This window comes from Orbicella franksi, chromosome 11 (genome assembly GCF_964199315.1).
Source record: "Orbicella franksi chromosome 11, jaOrbFran1.1, whole genome shotgun sequence".
NCBI classification, from domain to species: Eukaryota; Metazoa; Cnidaria; class Anthozoa; order Scleractinia; family Merulinidae; genus Orbicella; species Orbicella franksi.
In genome coordinates, this window is record NC_138155.1 from 17,588,486 (window position 1) to 17,615,740 (window position 27,255).

At 36.2% G+C, this 27,255-nt stretch overlaps 1 protein-coding gene and 1 pseudogene across 2 annotated transcripts in view; one reads left to right on the plus strand and one right to left on the minus strand.

The window, feature by feature from the left end:
- The window catches only part of LOC145503102 (52 kDa repressor of the inhibitor of the protein kinase-like), a 489,168-nt pseudogene that overhangs the window by 446,261 nt on the left and 15,652 nt on the right, over positions 1-27,255 (minus strand). The gene's annotated exons all lie outside the window — the stretch shown is intronic.
- The window catches only part of LOC145503084 (protein polybromo-1-like), a 222,583-nt gene that overhangs the window by 179,683 nt on the left and 15,645 nt on the right, over positions 1-27,255 (plus strand). Inside the window, exons 33-39 of the mRNA XM_081482521.1 lie at positions 2,284-2,355; positions 14,711-14,812; positions 16,473-16,547; positions 18,166-18,324; positions 18,780-18,867; positions 19,729-19,804; positions 24,511-24,683. Coding sequence (XP_081338647.1) covers positions 2,284-2,355; positions 14,711-14,812; positions 16,473-16,547; positions 18,166-18,324; positions 18,780-18,867; positions 19,729-19,804; positions 24,511-24,683 — 745 coding nt within the window. The remainder of the gene's footprint in view (positions 1-2,283; positions 2,356-14,710; positions 14,813-16,472; positions 16,548-18,165; positions 18,325-18,779; positions 18,868-19,728; positions 19,805-24,510; positions 24,684-27,255) is intronic.

Genomic DNA, 27,255 nt, shown 5'->3' on the forward strand with positions numbered 1-27,255 from the left:
TGTCTTTTTCTAAGAACAAAATTGAAATTACCTTTGATTTTTGTCACAATAGTATTGAATCTACTGTTTGATGTGTTTACAGGTAATTTAATTTGTAAATTGTCTAAATACTCTCTTACAGTATTTGTATTAATAAAACTGTGGGAACGATCTGTGCTCATAGTTCTTTAAAAAACGTTTAAAACAGATCTAAAAAATTGTTTCCAAATTTTCGACCACCTTCTGCGGTCTTCTTCAGAGAATGATGATTTCGCGCGATTCACAGAATTTTAATAAGCTGGGACGTTATTGTTCGTTGCCCCCTAGGGAGGCAACCAGTGAAGCATAAACCCTTGGGAAGGGTGCTCTTTCATTTACGGAGTTTTTGTCTAAGAAAGAGTGCAAGGATTCCAGAAACAGTCTTTTGTTCTTGCCACTCACACCTGTTTCAAGAATGTTGGCATAAATAGGATGTATATCATGGCCGCTTTCTGCATGCTGTTTAATTGCGGAATTGACATTTCCATTGGTTCCGGGCTTGTGTTTGGCCCCCCGAGATTTCCAATTTCTTCTGCTTTCCCCAACATACATGAAAAAACATGTCCTACAGGTCACTTTGTACACAATGCCTTTTAATTGCTCTTTTGTATTGGCGTGCCGACTTACGAACTATCAAAGTGCCTGGCCTCCGTCCTAAAACACCTCGTGAGTGAAACCGAGTATTCTGTCAAGAATGCTAAACAGTTTGCAGAGTTTATAAGTGACCAGGAAGTAGCCAATGACGAAGTGATTGTGTCTTTTGACGTGGTTTCACTATTCACCTCCATACCAATCGACATGGCTATAGACATTATTCAACGAAAACTCGAGAGATCTGATGGTTGGAGGAGTCACACACAGCTGACCAAAGGCCACCTCCTGGATCTACTCTCCTTCTCTTGCACAACAGCTATTTTGTATGCGAGGGAACCCAATACCATCAGGTGTCGGGGTGTGCCATGGGATCTCCGGTGGGTGCGGTGATCGCCGAGCTTGTAATGCAAGAAGTTGAGGAGAAAGCATTAGAAACTTCGCCCGTTAGACCAAAGTGGTGGTGTCGCTATGTGGACGATTCGAATGCTTGTATTAAGAGGGACGGTGTTGAAGTTTTTCACAGCCACTTAAACTCAATAAATGCCAATATTCAGTTTACAGTAGAGATGCCTACAACAACTATGGGCAAGAACAGCATAGCCTTCTTGGACACTAACAACACTGTTAATGAGGATGGTAAGATCGAGGTGGGTGTATACCACAAGGCCACACATACAAGCAAGTATTTAGACTTCATTCACACAGCCCAGTGCAAAACAAGAGAGCTGTCATGAAGACTCTAATGGACCGAGCTAAATGCATTCCATCAACAACTGCACAAAGACAAAACGAGAAACGAAGTGTTGCTAGTGATCTAAAAGCTAATGGTTATCCTGAGAGCTTCATCAAGTCAGTACGTGAATTGAACAGAACAAACACGCAACCAAGACCCCAGGAGAATCCAAAGGCATACGCATCGATTCCATATGTGAAAGGAGTGTCAGAATGTGTTCAACGCATTTTGAGCTGCGAAAACATCAGGACAGCTTTCAAACCAGTACAAACATTGGGAAATGTTTTCAAAAAGCCCAAAGACCGGCTGACAAAAGAGCAATTAAAAGGCATTGTGTACAAAGTGACCTGTAGGACATGTATGTCGGGGAAAGCAGAAGAAATTGGAAATCTTGGGGGGCCAAACACAAGGCCAGAACCAATGGAAATGTCAATTCCGCAATTCAACAGCATGCGGAAACCGGCCACGATATACATCCTATTTACGCCAACATTCTTGAAACAGGTGTGAGCGGCAAGAACAAAAGACTGTTTCTGGAATCCTTGCACTCTTTCTTAGACAAAAACTCCGTAAATGAAAGAGTACCCTTCCCAAGGGTTTATGCGCCACTGGTTGCCTCCCTAGGGGGCAACGAACAATAATGTCCCAGCTTATTAAAATTCTGTGAATCGCGCGAAATCATCATTCTCTGAAGAAGACCGCAGAAGGCAGTCAAAAATTTAGAGACAATTTTACTTTTTTAGATCTGTTTTAAACGTTTTTTAAAGAGGTATTAGTATTAGTTTAAGGTAATTGACATGACTTGCATTTAAGCTTAGTGAGCGTCTAAGATCATTTATTTTAAACAAATTTGTTGTTGTTTACCCCAAAAGCACCTACTGTACATGTAGGCTTATCAAGGGGGATTAATACACACATTATCTTCTTCTTGTTATCAGTGGCTTTTTGGGAGTTGGTTCTATCGGCCTGAGGAAACTTTTCATACTGCCACACGGAAGTTCTTGGAAAAGGTAACCATTCAGTTTCTGAGGTCTTGGTAACATACATTTTTAGGCATCTGTGATGGTGAAATTGTGGACACCAAAAATAATGATTATACATGTTAAGATAATTTATGGCTGAGAGGAATGATATTTGTAATATAGGATTTATGTTCAAACAGTAACCTAATTGAGATAACACCCTGTAAGAAAGCCCACGCTAAAAGTTGTCAGTACTTTCATCATCTGATGACAACCGAGAACCAACCAGCTGTTGCTGTAATGGTGGTACGAGCAAAGCAAATTTACATTCTTAGACAAGTAACTTAACTTGCTTTTTCTTATAGCTTTTGGTAAACAAAATAGAAAATGTTTTCTCTGTGTTTCTGACGAGTTATACAAAAACTTAAGAAATTATAGGGGAACTCAGAATAAGGTTTTCTGTTTCTTAGATGTATTGTTATGTTTAAAACTGTTTGTAAAGTTTAAAAAGGTACTCACATAATATTTGAAGGTTACTTCACACCTTCGCGGGTGTCCTTTGGGAAAAAATTCTTTCACGTTCCAGTTTCAATAAAAGCCTAACAAACTATACATCAGAAGAAAGCTTAATAAATGTAATTTTAAAAATATAATTTAAGTGGGTTTTTCTTTTAGGAAGTGTCAGGAGCCGGCAAGGTGTGAAATAAGCGAGGGTTCTTTCTATTGAATTTATCAGGTATCAGATCAAGCAGCATGAGCAAAATGGCTGCACAGTCTTACTCACCAAACATCAATCAACAAAATGGTGTCAGGCTTTTTCAATATTCTGATTGGTTGTCTAGATATCCACATCTAAAGCTGAAGCAGCTAAAAATATGCGAGACGTTGCGTAAATGGACGCCATAGGAAAAATATTTAAAATATCAAAATTTCCGACACACCTTCATTTGTCATACGCGTCACAATGGAGAAAGAAATCGATCATGTTTTGCCCTTTTTGGATGTCCTAATCAACAACACCTACCATGGTTCTGTTATCACTAGTACCTTCCGTAAGAAGACCTTCATGGGTCTGCTTACCAATTACCTTAGTTTCACACCTCTGTCATGCAAAGTCGGTCATATCAGGACATTAATTGACAAGGTTTTTAAAATCAAGGATTCTGTCCGTAGAGAACTTCGTTCGCGTGTGAGTTTCAAATTAACTTGTGCTTACTGTAATACAAGCACCAAGAGTTTCCCACTTCCAGTTTTTAGGCAATGCATTATGGGATATGCGCTCCAGAAAAGTGAGCACCAACTCTCAAATCTCCGCCATTACTGAATATTTGTTTCAGCTTTGCGTCTGTTTACCTTTTGTCATATTTCTCCGTCTTTAATTCATCTACTACCAATCCTAATCAACTACATATGTCTAAAGTTTCAAGTGATGGTTTCCAGATAATTTTGAGGGAAAAAATTACATTTAAAGTCGTGATTTCAGGCCAAGAATTTCTGACCGGCTGCAATGAGTTCTGAGGAGTCAGAGGAGTCTCTAACTTACGATTAAGTGAACTCTTGGCATTCTGACGCTCTGAAGCTTTATTGCCATCAACGGGGCTTGAAAGTTTCCAGAAGCAAGCAAGAACTGGTTGCTCATGTGTTTGTAGCCTCGGAAATGGGAATTCCTGTCCAACCGACTGCTAAACACTCTTAAATGAAAAATCTTATTGTAAGAAATAAATTTCTCAAAACAAATCTCCAGTTAAGAAATTTGGTTTTGTTAAATTAAATTTATTATTTTAAGAATAATTCTTATTTTAAGAAACAGTTTCTTACTTTGAGATTCCTTATTAAAATCCTTAATTTAAGAAGGAATGCTCTTATTTCAAGAAAAGATTATTCTTATTTTCAAGAACAGTTCAAGAATATTGTTTCTTTAAAATTAATTCCCATTTCAAGAGTACTTTTCTCATTTCATGTAAGTATATCAAGAAGTATTTCAAGAAGTCCTGTTACTTTCACTATTCTGGACAAGATCAAATCCATTTACAGGTCTCTTCCATGGTGCTCAGTGTGAGGATAACCAAAGCTTTGAGGCCAGTGACAGTGTAGATTAAACACTTGTGGATGTAGTATCACATATACTTAAGTCTTGCAATGTCATTGCTGTACTTATTAGTAGAAAAATACAACTCTCAATGCAAAGCAATGCACATTAACACTCAGTCTTTTATTTGAAATCCAGCTAGACATTGGTTTCACAACAGGACATTAAACTACTTCATAATTGCTTAATAACCACTTTTTTCTGTATGGAGAAATAACCACATAATTACAATGGCCACTTTCCATTCAACCAAATACTCCGGAAATCAGTCCACAAACAAGTTTTTGAAATTTCAGGATACCTTTTGAGGTTGTCCCAATGCTCTAGAATTTAAAAGTGGAGTTTATGGTGAAACAAAAAGCACACAATGTATGCTACTAAATACCATTATTTTATCATGCTCTAACAACTAGAGTCACATTCAGTAAACTAAAAATAATTTAAATTCAAAATAAGTGAACATTATACCCCAGCCTTGGAGTTTAAATTGACCACTGTAGCTCTTCAAATCTCTTTTCTTACAATAATCCTCAATTATTTCCAAATGATGAATTGATTTTAACAAATGATACATAAACGGGAGAAACTTGAGGCTTGTTGGAGAAAAACATTCCTAAATAAGATGGTCCTGGTCCTGTAAAAGACTCCATGACCACCAGGAAAGGGCTGAATTATCCTACTTTTATTAAAGGATACATGTCGCAATATATTAATTCATGTCTTGTCAAGTGAAATCAAATTTCTCTGAAGTAGGAACAAAGCTCAACATGATTTTTAAGTAGAGGGAAATGACCAAGAGTGGTGGACGTAGAATCTTGAGACTGGTTATCTGAATGTTTTACTGTATTCAAAATTTAAAGTCCTTGCAAAAAAAATAATTGAAATCTGCAACACAGCCTCTTTAAATATTCCTCTCACTGAAAATTCTACAATAACCCACTTACTTTAAAATCTGCATTTCTTTACTTGTGGAGCAGTTAATAATTTTTTTTTGAGTCAGTGATAAAAACCCTAAACAAAACCCTTCAATGTATATGAAAACATAAGCCATTTTCTGGCTTTTTTGTAGTAAAATCATAATAATGCCCTTATGGTTCTTATAATTATACCTCAGTAAGAGCCATTTAATGTACAACCTTACAAATTTAAACAGAATACACAAAATATATGGCACTAGACTATTGCACTTGCAAGGATGATCCATCATTGCTATGTATTTTTTACATTATGTTCACACTGAGAAAAGTTGAGTTTAAATAGTCCTCAGTGAGGTATAATTAAGTTTCTAATGAAACAAACAACTGTATTCCCAAACAAAACTCCAAGGAAAATTATATAAAATATTCTTTGAATATAATAGCTTTGTAGTCAATATTGAAAGCATAATGAGTGCACAACAACATAAAAAGACAAAGAAGAGGTCTTCACCTCAATGAGGATCCTCCGGTCAACAACCACAAACAATATTGATGCTCATCTGTCCCATCCTTGTTTACATAACACAAAGAGCTTGACGCTTTTAACTTAACTTTTAAGCCAACATTTTGTGGTCATTCATGCATGCAAATGGTAGTTCAGAAAACTGACAAAGTGTACTTGAATTCATGAATTCAGTATACTGGTACAAGATTTATTTCCTGTCGCGTGGGTAGGTGAAATTACCCCTTACGAAAATAATGCATATTTTATATCTGTTTTATACCTATTTTCTATGTTATTTTATTCCTATCATTTTTGTATCCTTTCTTTACTATTTTTCTGGACTATTTTAAAGCAATTTTTTTTTACCTATTTTAAACCTATTATTTTGAAACAAAAAATAGCCAAAAAATAGTCCAGAGTGCTGACCAAAACTTACATGAATTAGCTTTAACATAGCTTTAGAATAGACATAGACAGAGTTAAAATAGCTTTGAAATTAAGCCTTTTATAATTAACAGGGTTAAAAATAGCTATGAAATAGAGCACATGAGAGCCACGTTTAGCCATTGAACAATGAGATTTATGAAATGTGGCATGTGCAAAAATAGCAATGTTATCTGTAATACAGGTACATATATAGCCCCGTCAAAGGTCCAGAATTATAAACAGTGACTGGGGACTGGGACGAGGGGACGTGGGGACATGGGACGTGAGCATGTGCGGGGACTCGAGGATGTGGGACATAGGGACTTAAGGACATGATAAACAAACAACACCTGATTTTTGCGCTGCATTTGTAAAATACAATTTTCGACGGTCAAGTGAAAGGTAATCTGATATGCTGGAGAGTTTGTCAGCAGACCAGAAGCTGATGATCCCCAGCATATATTAGGGACCAGCACCGATGATGATGAGCCCAGAGGACAACAACCGGAAGTAAAATTTCCCCTTACCGTGTTACTATGCATGCTCGACTTGTTGTCCATGTGAAGTTCAGGATGTCAAAACATCAGGTTTGCCGTCCTGAGCGAACATGAGTATGTATTAATCTATTTACGCAGTGTTTCAGCCAGAAAGTTATATCAAACTATTGAAATGAAATTTGGTTATTTATTTAACCTCATAGCTTTGTATTAACTAGATTTTACGGCGAGTTTGATGTAGAAATCGTTGGTAATAACATTATTTTGGGTGTGTCGATTTGTCCGTAGTGAAATTTGCTTGTCAGCAAAAGTAGAAAATTAAATGAATTCAGAAATTGAAAAATGACTCTTTCTTTCATTTTCTTCTGGTTCCTATCTACATGTAGGCTTTCGCATATGTTTTTAGGATAGAATTTTATACTGTGAAAGTCATTTTAGATTATATCGGCCCGAAAATTCTGCTTAATTAATCTCCGAGTGAAAACCTGTTGTGTTCGTCCTATGAGAAATCGAGATTTTTCGACATAAATTCCTCATGTAGGACTGAAAATTCGTTGTCATCAATAGTACCGTTTTCGTAGCTCAAGCAAAACTGGTCGTGGAGCTCGTGAAAGGAAGACATGATAAAATTTTTCAATAGTTTCAGGTCGATGTTGGCAAGGACTCAGCTCTATTTACATGTACTTACACTTGCTTTTCACGCCGTGAATGACATCCTCGACCCAGGCTTACAGAAGTTTTACTCATCATCGTCGTCTCATTCATCATCAGTGCTTAAGGTCCCTATTACTTTTCACTTGACCGCCGAAAATTGTATTTTACAACTTCAGCACAAAAATCAGGTGATGTTTGTTTATCACATCCTCCAGTCCCTACGTCCCATGTCCTCGAGTCCCCGCACGTGCTCGCATCCCACGTCCCCACATCCCACATCCCAGTCCCCAAGTCCCCATCCCACTTTTAGTCACAGCCCCTTTTTCTCTGTGGGAAAGGGAAAAAGCTTGAATGGTGGCTCACAGTCACAGGTATGTGTCCCATTCAAACATGCATGAACAGTGCAGGTTTGTTTCGCCCATTTATTCAACCTTTTTTCGCTGTTTGGGCAGCCAGCAACAACACAATTCCGGTGCCCAAATCCCATACCTAGAGAAGAAATCAAAACAGAATGATTACAGACTTGAAACATTTCGCAAGTTAACATCCCTCTTGAAACTCATAGCGTTTTATTGCATTTTTTTGCGGAAGACATACATAGCCAAAAAATTGATTGACTCACCAGTTAATAGAATTGCTGACCAGTATAAAAGGCGTAAAGGAAGTATTCCAGTGAAAAAACACAGTATAAATAAGAGGTAAACAGATGCAAAGCTGAAATGAATATTCAGTAGTGACAGAGATTTGAGAGTTGGTGCTCACTTTTCTGGAGCGCATATCCCATAATGCATTGCCTAAAAATGGAAGTGGGAAACTCTGCTTGTATGCTTGCTATATCAGTGAAACTGGTTGTCATTTTTCCACACACATCCGTGAACATCTCTCTTCAGACAAGTCCTCACACATCTTCAAACACTTACAAAGCTCAGAACGTTGTAGTCAGTCTTGCTTTGCGGATTGTTTCAAAATCCTTGATTCCACCCCTATTAAATTTCAACTGGGAAAAGCCCAATTTAAATCAACAAGTTCATCACATCAACTTGACACTTATGCTTTAGGCTTTATATTCTTTCAAACACTTTGTAACTCACTCAAATATGTAATCTATTTTTGTCACTTAATCATAATTAATTATGCATGTTTCACCTAGTTGTCATATAGTCCTAACGGTTTTTCAAATATTCTGTAACTGACAATGATGTTAGTAACATCGAAACATGTCCTATAAATTAAAAAATGTTGTAATCTTCTTAAAAATTACGATTTGCTTTCTGCTGTCTCGACCTTTTGGTTTAATTATCCACAACATAGCAGCCAGATGTGAAGGACGTCTCAACATTCCTGATCTTCGCAAACTCAAGAAGCTCTCGATCAAGGCACAGAAAGCTGAATTGGACTTAAACTTCCTGCGAAACTGCCAATCCTTTGGTGTTTTTCCTAAGTTCATCTGTTTCCATCAACCAGCTACAACAAACCAACAGGATGCTTTGGCCTTCAGGAAACAACTGTTACGAAGCACCATATGTAAATGATCAAAGGAATTTCACAAGCTGGTCCTCCAAAGGGACAACCTATTGGAACACAGCACTACCATCTTATCCCTGGAATGTTTTGACGAAACCTCACAAAAATCCATCAAATGTATATACCCTATAAATTTTCTCAAAGTCGATGTATTCTTCTCAAAATCAAATTTCAATATTTTAGCTCCTAAAGGTGGGTAAACAACTCGCACCATACCAGGAGATTATCTCGCCTTGCAAAACCACAAACCAATGGAACAACTGGACCTCCTGGTGTCAATGACAATGGATCGGGATTTCCCAGGAAAAACATCATATTGCAACTCGTTTTCTATCTTGTTGTCACATCGAAGAAAAAGACACTAAAATGGGCAAAGTAGCCAAAGGCAAAAGAACAACCCATGGCAAAATAAGTAAAGCTAGCGAATGTACTGATATGCGTAAATAACAGGACAAGGTACAGACAGCTCAGTTAAGACAGCTTAAAGACCCTTTGTCGCTTTCTGGAAGGTGTTTTTTTTTTCCTACACAGAGATGGGTCATTTCTTTCTTCTTTGGTCTTGTTTAATTTGTTTCTTTCCTTTAATCCAAGGTCTTTTTTCTGTAAAATTGGAATTTTCCACTTGAGAGCTAGCACAAGGGGCTTCTATTTGCAAATTTGTCAAATGCGCAATGTAAACAATATCAAATAACATGAAATATGAGCTGCAAGATGAATGTTTGCTGCAAAAATTTCCCCTGCCCCTTGCTTGGTTTATCAACTTTATTTGAAAATACGTTTTTTTTCTAAATAACTTGACCTCTTTTTGAGATTTTTAAGATTTTTCTTTTGTAAACATTAGACAAAATGACCGACTTCAATACAGCTGAATCAACCATGTTCTCAAGTGGAAATCTTAAACCCTAAATTCCTGTGAATTCTGTAAGCATAACTTAAAACCATTGATATTGTTTTTTAGGTAAATGGCAACACTAAAATTATGAACTGATGAACATTTCTTTTGTGCTGTGTGTCTACTTTGTTTGATAATAAAACACCGTCATGGATGTTGTAGATTACACTGGTTACTGATTACTGATTACACAACGCACAAGTTACAACTAACAACACAACCAAGAACTACATTGGACTGACAGAAGGAACATTCAAACAGAGATTCTCGCAGCACAAATCCACATTTAAGCACAGAAAACACATCAACAGCACCGAGCTTTCTAAATACATCTGGCAACTACACAACAAAAAACAAGACTTCAACATCAAATGGTCAATTATTAGCCGTGCAAGACCCTACAACAACATTTCCAAACGATGCGACCTCTGCCTCACAGAAAAACTAATGATTATCAAACATAGCAACGACAATCTACTAAACAAAAGATCAGAACTTATTTCTAAATGCCGGCACGAGAACAAATTCTACTTGAAGAACGCTTGACACTTTCTTTATATTGTACTGCACCCACGCAGTTTATACTCGTCCCCGTAATTTCTGTCTTCACACCTATTGTTTTCCAGTATAACTATCACTTATTGTAATGCAACTAGTCCAGCAATTAGCCTATTGTTTAATACCGTGTATATATATCTAGTTGATAGGAATGCTTATCATTAAATACTGTCTGATGAGTGCGTAAGCACGAAACTCGGAGTAACAGCAAATCTTGCCTCTTCGTTATTACTCATATAGATAGATAGATAGATAGATAGATAGATAGATATAGATAGATAGATAGATATAGATATATATATATAGATAGATATATATATATATATATATAGATACATACATACATACATACATACATACATACATACATACATACATACATACATACATACATACATACATACATACATACATACATACATACATACATACATACATACATACATACATACATACATACACATATATATATGTTATTTGCCTGCTGGGAGGTCCGTATAGTAAAAAAATGTGACTGAGGTCTTAAAAATGCTGCCCAAGGTTGCAGGCCGAAGGCAGCATTTTCAAGCCCAAGGTCACAGTTTTTCACTATACGGACCGACCCTAATCCAGCAAATAGCATGTTAATTTTTTTTTTCCTGCAGCAAATTGGTTTTGCAGATTACAAATGGCTTTGTTTACGCAACTCTTGTCATTGAATTGGCTTGTGCGCCGTCTACTAATGATTTGTAAAAAATCTTGGCAACGAGCGAGTAACTCAGATAGTAGAAAAAGAAAGATGTATTAAAGAACAGATTTTTTTTTTAACTACTTTATGTTAGTTGCATTTATTTCAGCAGTTAAGTTCTCCAAAATTGTTTTTGCGGTGTGAAATTTCATGCGAAGTTTGAAGTTTTACTACAAAAACAACTTCTGTCAGTCGTTGCTTTTCAAATCACTTGAAATCAGACTTTTCTACCATAAATTGAATAGCAGAAAGCAAGGAAATTCGTTATGTGTATTCCACAGAAATTCTCCTAAATACAGCAGCGATCAGAGAGGTTAAACTCGGCTGAACTTGATTCAAATTTTACAGCAAGAGAAACACAGGTTTATGCGCCATTACAGCACCAAGCTACAAACAACCAAGCAAACTCTCACAACTTCAAAACACTCAATTGAATTTACTTACAGTGACTTTCCTTGTCATTTTAAGGTGAACAGAGATAAACTTGCGTTGACTAATCCTCGATGGATGTGTAAAAAAGGCAAAAGATTGACGATTACCGCTAACATTTGGGAGCGAAATTTAGGCAGTGGGGAAAAAATCCGGCCCATGGGCCGTATCGTAAAAAGCTGGACCAGTCACATGCATATGATTAGCCAATAAGATTTGAGGATTTAGGATTCCGGCCCGCTCAGATGCTTGAGAAAAAAATAAATTAGAAAACTAGCCATGCAATCAGCTTGTACAAAAGGTTTTTCTAAAAATACTGCCTCGTTGCAAGCTTGTTTTGAACATGTTTGGTCAAGACTGGATAAGTTACTAGGTCTTTTGTTGATAGTATCTTTGTCTAGTTCAGGACTAAAAACCTTTGTTTAGTTCCACATTCTCAAACTTAAGAGACAAAGCAGCAGTATTATATTCAAAGACATTAAGTTTTAATCACAGAGCCATATTGACCATTTGCTGTGTTCACTTTAGAAGATGAAAAAACTTACACTTTGACATTTTGTTGACTGTTGTATTATTATTGTTATTTATAATAATTCAACATTGTTTTGAATTTCAAGTCCTCAATTTTTGATGAGTAGCAAAGTTAAATATTAGAACCAGTACTTATTATTCTTTTCACCAAATTCATGCCATCGCGCTCTGCTTTGGACTATTGTTCCTTGGATTTTTTTGGCAGTTAATTTTGCAAGTTTGCCTTTCACACAGTCTATTTCCGCTTTTGTCACTTCATTAAATGTTGAGCAGATTTGCTCTTGCAGGCAGTTGAGTTTTTCTTACAACTTTCTCTCCTTGTCGCGCTTTTCCTTAGCTTTTCTTTTAGAGAAAAGAATGGTGGCCGCTCTTATTTCCATTTTGATCATTTCCCAGATGAGCCCTTTATCTGTTACCTCATGATATTCTGATGCAAACTCGGGTATTTTTTTAGAAATCAGTTCTGTATAATCTTTGTCAGTTGACAGTGAATTATTGAATTTTCAAAAACCAGGACCCTGCTGAACTTGTTTTTCTTCAAAAGATAAAGACAAACCCAATGCGGAATGATCAGAAAAAACATTGGGTATTATTTTAACAGTTTGTAGTGAAGATCGCATATCCTTTGAGATCATAAGATAATCCAATCTGCACTGAATCTTCATCGACAGATTGCTTCAAGTGAATCCTTGTAGATTCAGATTGTTTGCTCTCCAGTTATCAATAAGATCATGAGCAATTATCAGGTTGTTGATTTCTTCAGTAACCAACTTTTTAAGTTCCATTGATCGGGCCCCTCACTTATCAAGCTCAGTTAAGGCACAATTGAAGTCACCGCCTAGTACTATTGTCTCGTTTGCATAAGTGCATGTTGAGCACAGAATTGGACAAGTCTCTAAGGAAATGAATTTGTTGTGGCTAATCATTCAGTGCATAAATATTCACAAAAACAAACTTTTCATCGTCTAGAAATACTTCGCTTGAAACTTATCTACCGTTCTTATCACATATAATTTTTTCAATTGACACATTGATCCTGGGCTTAAAAAGGATCATTACACCACAGCTGTGATTAGAACCATAACTTTCAACAATTTTGCCTCCCCATTCAGCTTCCCAGAGCTTAATAGGGGACGAGTACATTTCTTGAAGGAAAATAACATCTGAATTGTGTTTATGTAACCTTCTCAAACTCATTAATAATTGATCAAGTTTAAACAAAGGAAATCATGACCGTGACAGTGGTTGGATATCTGATCTTAATTAGCATAGATTTTTACGATTTTAATTCTCCGTTTTTTCCTTAGTTTTAGTTTCGATTGAGAAGATATATCTAACACTCAAGACAGTGTTTCACCACATTTCTAAACACCTTGAAGTTCATCAAAAATACTCTGTTATACGTTGTATTTTTAACTCTCTTCTCGGTGTTTGGAAATGTGGTCAAACACTGTCTTTTGTGTTTGATATATTACATCTAAACAACTGCCGTCATTTGGTAGTCTTGTTCAACCCTGTGACGTTCAAGGACAATATTTTAAGCTCCATGTGGTAAAACTAATTTACAGTGAATGCATATTACCTTTTCAGTTCACAGATTTGACATAGTAAAACAGAAAGAATGTACCATCGCCATAGGCTTTTTGCTGTTGTTACTGTATTTCCCTTATGTGAATATGCAAGTGATATACTTTTTGTTTCAAGGAAGTACTTTTTCTGAGTGTTAAGTTGTTCACGTGAAACTGTGATTGCTGAGCATGAAAACAGAATAAAGTGAGTAATTACACTAACATTGTATGCAACATTCAGGCATTGTGATTTGTTAATGCCTGACAGTTCAGAGACCTGTGAAAATAGTCGTTTAACAGTTTTTGTCTCATTAAAGCCTAGGGCAACCAGAGCCAGGGCTTGGGTTGTCCTGCACTTGGAATAAGGACAACTTGGGCATTTTTTTTAGTTTTGAGCACTGCAGTGATAGAGATTGCAAGATTGATTGGGAAGAAAATAATATTATCTAATTTCTTCCAATAAGGCATTGTTTTGTGGTGGGTTCTTCAAATATGTGCTTCACAAAACTTTTATGTATAGCTTTGGTTGTTAGCACTTTCAAGTTCTGCCATGGTTGTGGAAGATGCTCTTGCTGTACACCAGTTCGCCTTATTGCCTTTTTATATTCTTGTGGAATAGTGTTTATTACTCCATAATAGGTCAGAAACTTTGTTTGCAGCTGGTCTTGGGGGTTAAATTTTTCATAAGTCTTTGGACTTTGTAAGATATAACACAACATTTTGCAAGTTATAGTAATGAATGTAACTTCTTATTTTTCTTTTCTTGTACTCCATTGTATTGTAAGTATTATGTGTAAGTATTGTAAAGGTAAGGTAGACATTGTTACTAATAATTAAAAGATAACATAAAAAATAAAAGCAGAATAATCTAATTTCTTCCACTGTAATAATGTAGCCAATCAATCAATCAATTAGTCAATGATACGATTGAAAAAAGTGATGGTTGATTTAATTGACAAGCACTGTTTTCAACCTTTGTTGCCTCAGTACTTCTCCAGAGAAGAAAACTGTCTCAGTTTTCCATCTCAAAATCCTTGTTAAATGTACTTTCTTGACCAGTGTGTCGCTGTGACTTGTTCCTTACAGGAAGTGTTTAAAAGTGATTACTGTACTTCTTCGAACTTGAAGCAAGTCCTAGGAAAATGCTATGTCATGTTTGTTAAGGACTACTTCAAGCAAAAACCTGAGGTAAGACATAAGCATCAAATGCTTTTATGATTATTTTTTTTTTGATGCTGATAAATGTATTCACTTCTAGCATGTTTGCTGTGACAACTTGTGTTAAGGTGGCTCAATCGGATTTTTGAGTAACGATAACGTTTAACTTTGAGTGACTAGATCAGCACCATTATTAATCCAACAGAAAATTGAATGTTACTGGTGTGCTAGAGAAAGATGAAAGTTTTAAATGGGGTACATTTCACCAGGATCTGAGTTACCGTAGCAACAAAATGATGCCATGCCCCATTTTAAATAAGACCAAATAACTTGCCATCAGAAATCATTTTGGAAATATGACACCGGGATCTCGGACTTGACATAGTTGTCTTAACGATGCCAAAATTTAAAAAAAAATCTATAAGAATGTTTTCAAGAAAATTACAGGCGAAGTTTCAAGGTGTCAAAACACAACAAAAACGGAGCTGTGTTAAATGTTACTGTAGACTATGTACGTCCACAAGACTTGACTAAATGGTATTCTGGTCTTACATGAATCTTATAACAATTAATTACCTTGAATGAAAATCTCAGAGAAACCGCTCCATTTGACTTTCAGAAACATTGGCTTGAATATCAACTGGTATAGGTTATTTTGCTTTCTATTGAAAATTGCCCCTAAAATTATTAAATTGGGCGGGAATTGAAAAACACTCTATGAATTTTTTTTAGACTTGGCCCTCAATGAGATCAATTCATATTCAAAGTAATCCCGGAGTTTCAAATTAATTGAAACATTGTAAGGCTGCTGAATTTTCAGCGTCAACCCAGGAAAATGTTGTGCTGATTTTCACCCATGTTGTTTGTTGTCTTCATTAAAATGTTCTTTTGTCTTGAATCACCATGCAATTCTACGTTTCTGTATATCATGAATTCATGAAACAGGGGATTGCTTTCCGGCTCTTTTCTGAAGCATGCTTAAATATCCCAAGCTAGCACTACAATAACAATAAAATATACGTCTTGTTTATGTTTATGTTAAACATAAACAAGACATCCACCATAGTGATTTTCCGCTTGCGCTCACCACTTACCCTCGATGTGGCCACATTAACACAAGATGAGTGAAAGTGTGACATATATTTTTTAGCCTGCTTCAGGAAAATCGCAGGAAAGCAATCACATGTTTTATGAATTCATGATATACAGAAATGTACAATAACATGGTGATTCGAGACAAAAGAACATTATTATGAAGACAACAAACAACATGAGACAAAATTTTGCAACTATCATTCATTTATAAATAATCATTACATTTATTTAGGTAGAACACTTGAGCTGATTGTTACCACTGATAAAGTAATGAGCTGCAACAAAAAACTGAATGAGTTATGTACGTGTACATGTACTTCAGAGTGAAAGAGTTATCAATAATGAAGTTAATTTCTATCACAAGACAAAATCCACATTTTAGTTTACACACATGTACGTCTCCTCGCCTTTAAAATTACCCTAGCAAGTTGAGGGCTATTCTGATTTATATAATAAGTTAGATTATTCTCACATTTTGACTGGTTCTCACTTATGATCTATTTGAGGACAGAAGCATAGATAACGTCAACATAACAAACATTTTCCCTCTGTTCCCTTTTGTTTATAGTTTAACTTATGTTTACCTTTTCTGCAGAATTTCAAAGACGAGGATGTGTTTGTGTGTGAATCAAGATACAATGTCAAAACAAAGTCATTCAAGAAGATGAAGGTAGATTTTGAGCTGTAATGTGAGCACAACTATTAATGGCATTTTTTTTCTTTATTTATCAAGTTGTCTTTCCTGCTAGAAAAAATTTAACCTTCCCTTTATTTACCCATCTTTCTCTATTTTATTTTTTTTTTGGTCTATTTTTTTTTTTTTTTTTTTTATTTTTGTTGCTTTGAAAGAAAGTCACAGAAGTATACTGGCACCACAAGATTCTATGTCCTGGGGTCTTATAGGGAGATCTAGCTCTTGTCTGAAGCATTGAATGTTATATCATTTGATTATGTATCACTTCATTTTCATTATATTATTTTCAGATCTCATATAGTAGGCCTTCTTAAATGTATGCAACAGTATGTTATATGTTCAACCCTTTAGACTTACCCCAGTGTGATACAGTAAAAACCCATGTGTAAGAACCTAGTGGTTTAAGAACCTGCTGGCAGAATTTTGCCATTTTAATGTCCAAAAATATAAGAGCCTGTTTAGCCAAGCAAGATCAAGCAGGTTCTTATATGTGGGTTACAGTTAAGGACGTTTGTACGAAAATTTTCCAACAATTTTTTTTCTGAGACTTTAACTACTGTAAAATGATGAGTTAGTTATGTCAGAAATGTAAAAAAATGGGGGGTCACCAACTTTGTTTTGGAGAAAACATGCCCAGAAAAACACCCTAAATCTGAAAAAATTGGGCTTCGTTAGCGAATAAGGCCACAGTGCCTGTAAGCCCAAAAATATTGCAATTAGATCTTTGAAGTGAAATGGTCTCTGCCAAACATTATTTAAGTGGACTTAATAAGTGAATTTAGTCAACTGGTGAGGTTCCTTAAAGAACAAGTTCACATTTAGCAACCAGAGTTTCACATACCTTGCAGCAGCAAGATGGCAGGATTCGATGTCCCACGGACAGAAATCTTGAGTTTTTTTTAACTTCCCACACTGATTTTTTTGTTCATTTTTGGACAATGTGGAGATAATTGTAAATAAAATCTGTTTCTGGAAAGAAAGTAGGGGTCACCGAACATCCAAGATCGTTAATTCCAGGCAAAGCTATACAGTGTAGCATTGGCCATCTGCCCTATCATTGTTCATTTTGTTACTTAGTGCGTGCTCTCATGCATGACATGGCATGTGAATTTGTGTGCGCAGTAAGGATGTGCAGAAACAATTAGCGCGAACGTCCTTAAATTATGAAAAACATTTTAACCAAGGAGTGTGACTGAGATTTCGAATGTATAATTACAAGAAAATACATAATACAGTTGCAAATAAATACTGTATATTGTAGGACAAAACCCAAGTTCAATTTTATTTTTTCTGGTATATCTCCTTCATAGAAATTAAGAACCTAATTAAGAACCTACTTTTCCTAAATTGTCAATAACTGCCCCAAAATACAAGAACCTATTTTGCCAGAGTTAAAAAAATGTAGGTTCTTACAGGTAGGATTTTACCGTAGTTTATACCTCTTATTCCCGAGAGTCCAAATAGTGTTTGAATTGCAATTAATTGTTGAACAGCAAACAGCATCAAATGAAAGTACTGCTCAGTATTTTTCAATTGTTTGGTTAAAGACTAGGATTTTCAGACCTGTTTAACACTCACTGGTTTTATGCCATAGGTGTGGTCTGTATCTACATCCAGTGTTAATCATGTTACAAGAGAAGAACCTCTTCAGCCCAAACGTATTCCAACTGTTTTTGACAACAACACCAACAACAAGGTAGAGCCAATGGGAATTAATGAAGTGGAAGGTTCAGTTCATGAAGATGTAAAAAAGGTAAGTTGTTTATATTATCATGTTAATAACCACAACAAAAATATAAATTATTATATCTGTTATTTTCTCTTTACTATTATATAATGACGAACGTATTACGGGCAAAAAAAAACGTAGACTTTGCATTTCTGTGGTGAGGTTGGTGTGACATGCCCTTATAGATCTAAGGAGCTGGCAAACTGTAAAGAATCCAGCATAGAATGGCAAAGCGTGTAAGTTTCTTTTGATCACAGAGGATTTTGATTTATACCTCGTATACCAAAATTGCTTTGTTCTTGTACAATTATAAGTTGAGCTGTCTTATGGTGCTGTGGCTCTTATCGTTAGCTTGGGTTGCCTGCAGTTCCAAAAGTATAATTATTACTGAATACCACAATAGTTTGTTGACCTTTCCTCCCGATAGTTTTCCAGAATGAAAACCAATACATAACTAAGTTAACCACTTTCTTTCTTAGAATGTTGTTTTGGAATCTCCCCAAAATTCTGAGGAAGGATGTATATATTATGAACAGCTTTGTGTTAGAGATACTCCTTATAAGCTTGGTAAGTAATTTTACATTACTATACAAACTCCTTGACATTGTCATGTTCTCTGTTCCAGGTATTTTAACTTTAGTATCAAGCTTCAGTATTAACCACTCTCTGCACGATGTGTGAAGTTTTTTCCTTTTCTACTTTTCTACTTTTTTGTACAAATGTTTTAATGCCTGTTACAATGTTCCCAATAATGAAAGTTAAGGTGCCATGTTTCTTTTTTTTTCCGAGTTTTTGTCTATCATGTTGTAATTTTTTTTCCTTCTGTGTAGCGTAGCCTAAAAGCTTTAGCAATGTAATCAAATGTAATTCTGTATTTAACGTTAGTTTTAAGTGGGTCTACAAAACAAAATAGTTGGAGCATTTTAAGCAGAAAACCTGTAACACTTTTGAAATTTAACTGCTCAAGTGAGGTTGCAGTGCAGTGGCAGGGTTTCATTTCAGGAAGCTTGACATATTGCCTTCTGTGTGTTAGCCATTCAGCACAGCATCCAGAATTTGGATGTTGACGTGAGCAAATGCTTTCCCTTCATTCTTGCCTCCTTCTCCTCCCTTCTCTCCCCTAAGGAAGGTCCGACTCCCAGGTTATTGATATGTTAGATTATGTGTAGTAAAAACACTGTTGCCCTAGTGTTGAGTGATACTTGAGTGATAACCTGCAAATACTCAATTGGTTATTACATCAGTCAAGTGTCCACGATCAGCCGTCATGTCAGTCAAATTTGTCAAAGAAGGATTTCATTTGGCGCAACTTCACTGTTACAGAAGTCAGTTATTTGTTAAATAAAATAATCATCGTGTAGGTAAGTCTGGAAATTTCTTATAATCATAAAGTTAATCATCAATTACAAATAAATTTTTTTTTTCCAGGTGATTGTGTGTATGTCAGATCTGATGAAGGATATTTGTGCATGTCCAGGATTGATAAAATGTGGACAGACAAAAAGTAAGTAACCTGTGAACCTGCTTCCAAGTGGGTATCGAGTACCTAATAGTGATTCGAGCACAGAGTAGAACTGGCTCCTGGGTGAGTGTGAGTACCTACAGTGTATAGTGAGCCGAGCACAGTGTAGGACAAGCAGAGAAAAAGAACAGGAAAATCTTTTAAGCCTTAATTATTTTTTTTTTAATAATTTTAATATACAAAACACAATTCTACAAACATTCCTTACAGTGCGGGTCTCGTTACGCTACTCTACTTACAGAACATTACTTACGTTACTTACAAAATGGGTTACTTATGCTAGCAATACAATACTGAATACAGTTTCTTACAGAAAATACAATTACTTGCAATACAGGCTACGTACATTGCTAACAATATAATACTCTACTTACTTTACTTGCTGAACATAGTTACCTACAATACATTATACTGCATATTGACTTTGAGGAGGGAGGAGTACTTCTCACTAAAACATTTAATTAAGACAAATTTTCAAGATTGTATTTATTATAATGAGTAGCTTGCTGATAAAATCCTGAATGGAGATGGCCAGGCTATTTAACTTGCTTGAATAAATATAATGGCGCATAAATAAGGCAGTGTAGTTGAATTTCCATATTATTATTATTGCTATTTTAAGCCTTAATTAAAAGTAGGTCTCTTGACGTTCAGCTGCAATGAGGTGTAAAATTTAATACTTAATTTCAATTAATCAATAATATATTAGCCTTGTGTAAAGGCTGGTGGGTGGGTAGGTATCCGTGTGCACTATGCAAAACAGGGTGTACTTTCATTGTTTGATTGACAACGTGACAAAACTATATATGTGTGTTTTTGCAAATCTCTTGCTATTCTTGTGGTGCTATTCTCTTAAGAACAAAAGCAATCTACTCGAAATACATGCGCAGATTAGTTAGCATCAGTGTCGACTATATCTTAGGAAAAAGATACATTTCATAAGGGATTTCACACGAATGTTGAGTGTTTTTTCTTATGGTAGAGCACAGCATGGTAGGTGCATGCATTCTAGTATTGCTAGTGTGATAACCTCCGTTCTCTAGTTCAGATCCACACATTTTTTTTTGGAGTTTCACCACACTCTCGTTTTGACTGGGGATAGCAGCTATATTTCACGTAACGTCATTTCTCCCTTTTTTAGTGCAAAGAACACCATTGTGACTGCATATCTTCTGGAATCACCCTTACATGTAGCTGCGTTCACAAAATTTTGTCTGCTGTTTAAGAACTGTTGTGTGTTAGCCAGGGTTCAAATAAAGAATGGAAATGTTAATCATGATATTGCTTCTCCTTAGCAGATTGTTTATTTCCTCTACTGTGAAAGCAAAAAGTTCATATTCAGCTGAAACTTTCCCATGTTAGTTACATGTAAAACTAGTAAATTTGTGACAAAAGAAACTTTGCAATTATTGCCGTAGACTCCATGATACTTTCTGAAACTGCCAATTAATTTCATCAGTCTTGATTCACTCACAGATTAGGGTATAATTTCAAGCAAAGATCTCTACCTTCAATATAATACTTGTTGAAATGCTCCATAGTTGTGTTAATCAAGAGAATGAATGAGTGAATAAAATGTCAATTGTATTTAGCTTAAAAAGCTAATTGGGGACACTATTTTAGCATTGTGTATTACTTTGACTTGGTTTTATTGTTAACTCCAAAGGTGGCAACAGAATAAGAATGTACTTTTCTGTGACTCTACATGACTATTTGATAATAAGTTTAGTTCTTGTCTATTGATGAAATGAAAATTTGCATTTTGAATAGAACAAAATCGTTCTTCACTGATTTTTCATTAAATATTGAACTTTATTCTCTCCAGCAGTGAGCAAAACAAATACACATCTTATATTTTTATTGTCACATTTGAAGAAGCTAGTCATAAAAGGGGATAAGTGACGATTTTGGTTGCTTTTCTTTTTTCTTGCTCCAAATTAGCTGAATTTTTGCATGTGGTCTTCAATGTAATAGAAAAATGTGGTTCTGTATTTTTGTCGCTGGTTTTTGCTTTGTTTTCGAGTTAAAACGTAGGCAAAAAACTTGGCTTTTCGTAGCCATGTCTTTAGGAGTTTATTTGTTGAACAGCAAACAGGCAGACTGTTTATAGTGTATGAAGTCAAAACCAAATCCCACAGCATATAGAGCGGAAATCTGGGAACGGATTGTTTACACCGGTTATTGTGACGTGAACACAACACGTGAATCGATCAAGCGTCAAACGAAATGCCATCAAACAAAAAAGAGATGTGCCGTATTAGAGCTCTGTCAACTAATATCTTAAGCATTGTTTTAAAGTACCTTGTGTGCCTACCTGGTGGTTGAGAGGCATCATAAAGCCTCGATAAACCCGTAAGTCATCAGCACGTTTTAAAGAATCAAAATGTGTTCTGAAACTTCGAAGGCAGCTGATATACCGTAATCGTGTTATCGGCGTTCGAAGTCAGATCGAGCCAGGTAGCAAAGTCCAAGAGCAGTTCTTGCCCAAGAAAAATACCCTCTGGTGAGTTGTGGCCCATTTGCCAAGCGTTGCTAGCGTCAAAGTTTGGAAAGCGAGAACTGGTTTTAGACTTATAAAATTTGTCTTGTATCGACCGCCATGTCTTCCCTCGCACGAGGTGTAAAGACCCTTCCCGGCATGCATTGCGATTACGTTCTGCGGACGTTTCTCGAACTGGTAACTAGATTTAAACATAATAATGGCCAGCAAGTGGCGATCGATTGTAACAGATCTGTGATCCAGTTTGCGTTGATTTTATTTCAAATCGGCATGATTTGTAGTGTTTTGAGCTTCTGGGATCAGGGGACATGCAGATGTATGGAGACCCGTACGTTGCGCAGAAGGGTTAATCTGTTAATCTGTCAGCCCTATTTATAGAGCGTTTTCACGTGGAGTCATCAAATTCTTAAATCCAAAACTAAACAGCCGCCAAAGTTGTTGTCCTCATCAGGCATAAGAGGTACCAGCGCATTTTGAACTTGGAAGTTATGGCGGTGCGTGACATAAAGCTACGATCGCGTTTGTCGAAAACTATGTTTTATCTCGTGATTTTTTAGCCATTGAAGACGTTGCCGTATTTGAAAAAGTGTTTATTGAAATGTTTATTTGTTTCATTTTATTTTTATTTACACCTTTTTTTGACCTGAAATCAGCATTTTTGAGCTTATACGTTGCGTGAAATTACCATTTTCAGGAGCCCATCATGGGCTCCTACCATTTTGCTGTTTTCTAAGTGAAACCAACATCCTTGCCGTCACGCGTTAACGCGAAATCAACATTTTAACCTATTTAGACCTGAAATCAACATCATTGAGCTTATGCGCTGCGTGAAATTGACATTTTGCTGGTCTCTAAGTGAAACCAACATCCTTGCCGTCACGCGTTAACGTGAAATCAACATTTCAACCTTTTTTGACCTGAAATCAAGATTTTTGAGCTTGTACGTTGCGTGGAATTGACATTTTGCTGGTTTCTAAGTGAAACCAACATCCTTGCCGTCACGCGTTAACGTGAAATCAACATTTAAACCTTTTTTGACCTAAAATCAACATTTTTGAGCTTATACGTTGCGTGAAATTGACATTTTGCTGCTTTCTAAGTGAGATCAAAGTCCCTGCGGTCGCGGCAGGCCGATCCTTTGTTATGATAAACCGAGGCGAGACTTCGACTTATAACAAAGGCTTGGCTTGGTTATTATAACAAAGGATCGGCTCTGTTTATCATAACAAAGGCCCGGCTTCGTTTATTTGCAGCCTCGGCGGGAAAAGGGCGTTAGGTATTTTAATCAAAAGTGAACTTTGTCGAAAACGCTCCAAATTTCGCATAGAGTTTCGTTTAGGTATGTTTAGCAATGTCCCGTAGTTTTTGCGCTAAACCTTGCTTCGTTTTCAGGATATTGCGTGTGCAAAAACCACTCGGTTTTCCTAGCGGCGTCTTTATAAAGCGAAGCAAAAACCAGCGGCAAAAATCCAGGAACACGTTTTTCTATTACATTGAAGACCACATGCAAAAATTCAGCTAATTTGGAGCAAGAAAAAAGAAAAGCAACCAAAATCGTCACTTATCCCCTTTTATGACTAGCTTCTTCATTTGTTATTTTTACATATTATTGAATTTAAAATGAATGAACCTCAACATAAAACAGTACAATACAATTCAAAGTCGTCTTCACAAGCGGTAGTTGTAAGTTATTTTTGGGTCTTGAAAGAACATACAAACATGAAACATACACACTGCTAAGATTATGTCTTATCAAGTTTTTGTCCACTCATATTCTGCGAAGGGGTAAAGGCCTAGTTGACTACCAAGGGTGGAACGGTAGGGGTGAGGACCTGTGTGACTACTGTATCAGAGCCGTAAATTGCACTCTGCACTATCTGAGATTGTCACTAGTTGTTACTTTGAATTCAAGTTATCAAGTAAGCCATTCATGTGTGCTTCTCCACTTGTAACCTGTCTTATTGGTTGTGACACAGCGATTCATTGCTCAAAGCTACACAATATGTTAGCTTTTAGTGCTGAAAACCAATGCAGAGAAATTTCCAATGCAAGCCACAAGAAAAACAATGTAAGCTAATAATGTGTGGCATGTGCAAATTGAATTATTGTATTTCAGCACATTAATTCAAACATTCATTGTTGAACATAATTTGTTGACGTTGCTCCTTTTTGTAATTGTTTGTTTCAGTGGACAAACATGGTTTCATGGTCCATGGTTTATCAGTCCTGCCAGTACTCAGCATTTACCAACAAGAATGTTTTATGAAAAAGAAGTGTTCCTGAGTTCTTTAGAGGAAACCATGCCAGCTGAGTACATTGCAGGAAAATGCTGTGTACTTCCATTCAGAGAATATGTTAGATGTAAGGAAATGTTGTATTCATTAAAATTAAATTTTAGTCTCGAGATTTTGCTGTACAGAAGTATAAGCTTGCAGTAAAGTTTATACTGGTTTTCTTGTGTTCACTGAAAATAACTTGTAGAGGAATAACTAAGTCAGAATCTTACTACGACTGCATGTCTCTTCTTTGTCTTCTCTATTGTACAGTGTTCACTGATTTTTGTTTAGTTTACTGACCATTGCTTAGTTTAGTCTTAATTTATTAATACTGACTTGATACTTCTTAGTACTGGCCAACTGGACCTTTTTTCTGCTAGACTCTGCAGACATTGTCTTTTGTTTTATTTGTCACTTGTTTGCAAGGACAAGAATTCACAAATAAAGGTGGTTCTATTGTCGTGGCATTTGAAGTATGCTAGTCACTGGTTGCTTTCTACAAAATAATTTAATAATGCTTCTTACGTAAAATCACACTACCCGCAATTGAATTTGTGATGATAACATTTAATTTTTTTAGAAAACGAATTATTGCACTAAAACATGGCCATATTTTTCTATGGGCTATAATTTAAAATGCCTTAAAAACAATTTCTACAGGGGTTTTTTTATGTTTTTCATCAGTTTTGCCCCAAATCCGCCGTTGGAATGTAAACAATTGTCATGTAATTGTTTTGGTTGATTTTTATAGGCATTCACTCGTACTTTCTCAAAGCCCTCACTAATACATCTTTGTCCGAGACTATTGTTTCTTGTTTTTATAATGAGATTGTGCAACAAACAATTAATAAGTTACTCAGTAAGTATTAGCCAATGGGAATTTTGCGTTCACCAGTGAAAGCAGAAATGAACATGTGACTTTTCTTGCACAGCTCAACATCTTGGTATGGGAATTAACTTGGGAAGTTCTGCAGTCTTCTGAGTCAATTTTTCGGGTATTTAGTCTCCTTTCTCTAGCCCTCATTCGCTCTGCTTCACGGCATTGTTCGGTATTATTTCATCTCCTTTCTCTAACCCTGACTGTTCACTACTGTTTCACCTGCTTTCTCTGGCCCACTCTCTTTCGCGGTCTTCTTCGCTACTTCTTTGCCTGTTGATTCTTGCTTTCTTCTGACCTCTTTCACGTTTTGCTTCACTTAAGGTTACTCCAAACCTTCACAGGTGTCTTCCAGAAAAAAATTCACATGCACACTGTTTTTAAGGAAACCCCCACAAACTTTATATCAATAGAAAGGTTATGAAATGTAGAATTTGATAAAATTATATTCTATTTTGCAGTTTGCTTTCCTAAGGCAGTAGAAGCCATAAACGGCAAATCAACCAACTGAAATTCCAGCAAATTAATCGGGCATCAAATGCAGTCATTCATGCAAAATAACTATGCAGTGTTAATCACGAAGCATCAATCTCTCAAAGCATGTCAGGATTTCCTTTTATTTCTATTGGTTATCTTTTCATAGATCTGTCAAGTTCCACTATCGAAAAATTCGCATAACGTGTTGCGTTAGAGGCCATGAGAGAAGTATTCAAAATAAAAGAATTCGCCCACACAATTTTGTTCCTTATCTATCAGTGAATGTTCTGACCAAATTTCACAGAAAATCGTTGATTCTACATACCCTATTAATTCTTTTAAAGAGGAGGGATTCTCTCAAAAACCGAGTTCGAGTTTTTGCCATCTAAGGATTTATAATCATGTCACGCCCTCTCAGAGGAAAATGTCAACACCAAAAAAGCCACCAGCCAATGAAACAACGAAACCCTCAGCATTCACAATATGCAAACTTGAGCTTTGCAGGAATGTGATAGTATTACAGTCACGTTTTAGGCGCACATGGTTTAGGCAGGGAGTCAACAATAATGTGCAAAACAGCAGGACAACGATGTGCAACAAAGCAATGTGCAATTGCCAAAGCGTGATTACAAGGAGTCACTCTTGACGGACATGAAATCTAAAATTAAAAGTATTTGATATAGGATCTCTGGACTAAGCCATTTGCCATGAAAAGGTCACTGAGGGGTCCATACCTTTTGGCGATTATGACACCTTGACAGTTTATTAACTTTTATTAAAAAATCTCTTTCTCCCAATAACTTGTGCACGTTTTAACATTTTATTTTCATTTTTTTTTTTGGAAAATGTTATCTTAAATAATGAACTTTAATTTGGTTGAAGAAAAGAAAATGTGGCGAAGGTAGCCCCAAGAAGGTTTAGAGTAACCTTAAAGCCTATCTTGAAATTGTTAGATCAACCTCCACTGTCATTTGTTGACATAACAAATAGAAATGAGCTTTCTCTTTTTTTTTCTGCCAAGAAAAGATGGCATTCTTGTGCTTCCCCATTTGGGTTACCTCAAGAGACCTCTCCCCCTCCCCCAGAGTCTGTATGGCGCTTCATGGGTCACCAAATTTTATTAGTTTTGGAGTTTCACTTGGCTGCCGTAGCTCCGCTATTATGCAAAAGAATAGCTGAATGTACTCTTGCGTATTAAGCACAGCTGCTGCCATCAGAGATATTTTGTTGAGTGTACTAATATGTTTAACCAAGCCTAAAAGCAGAGCTCCTGGGCTGGGTTGTTCAAAGCCCGATTAAGCTG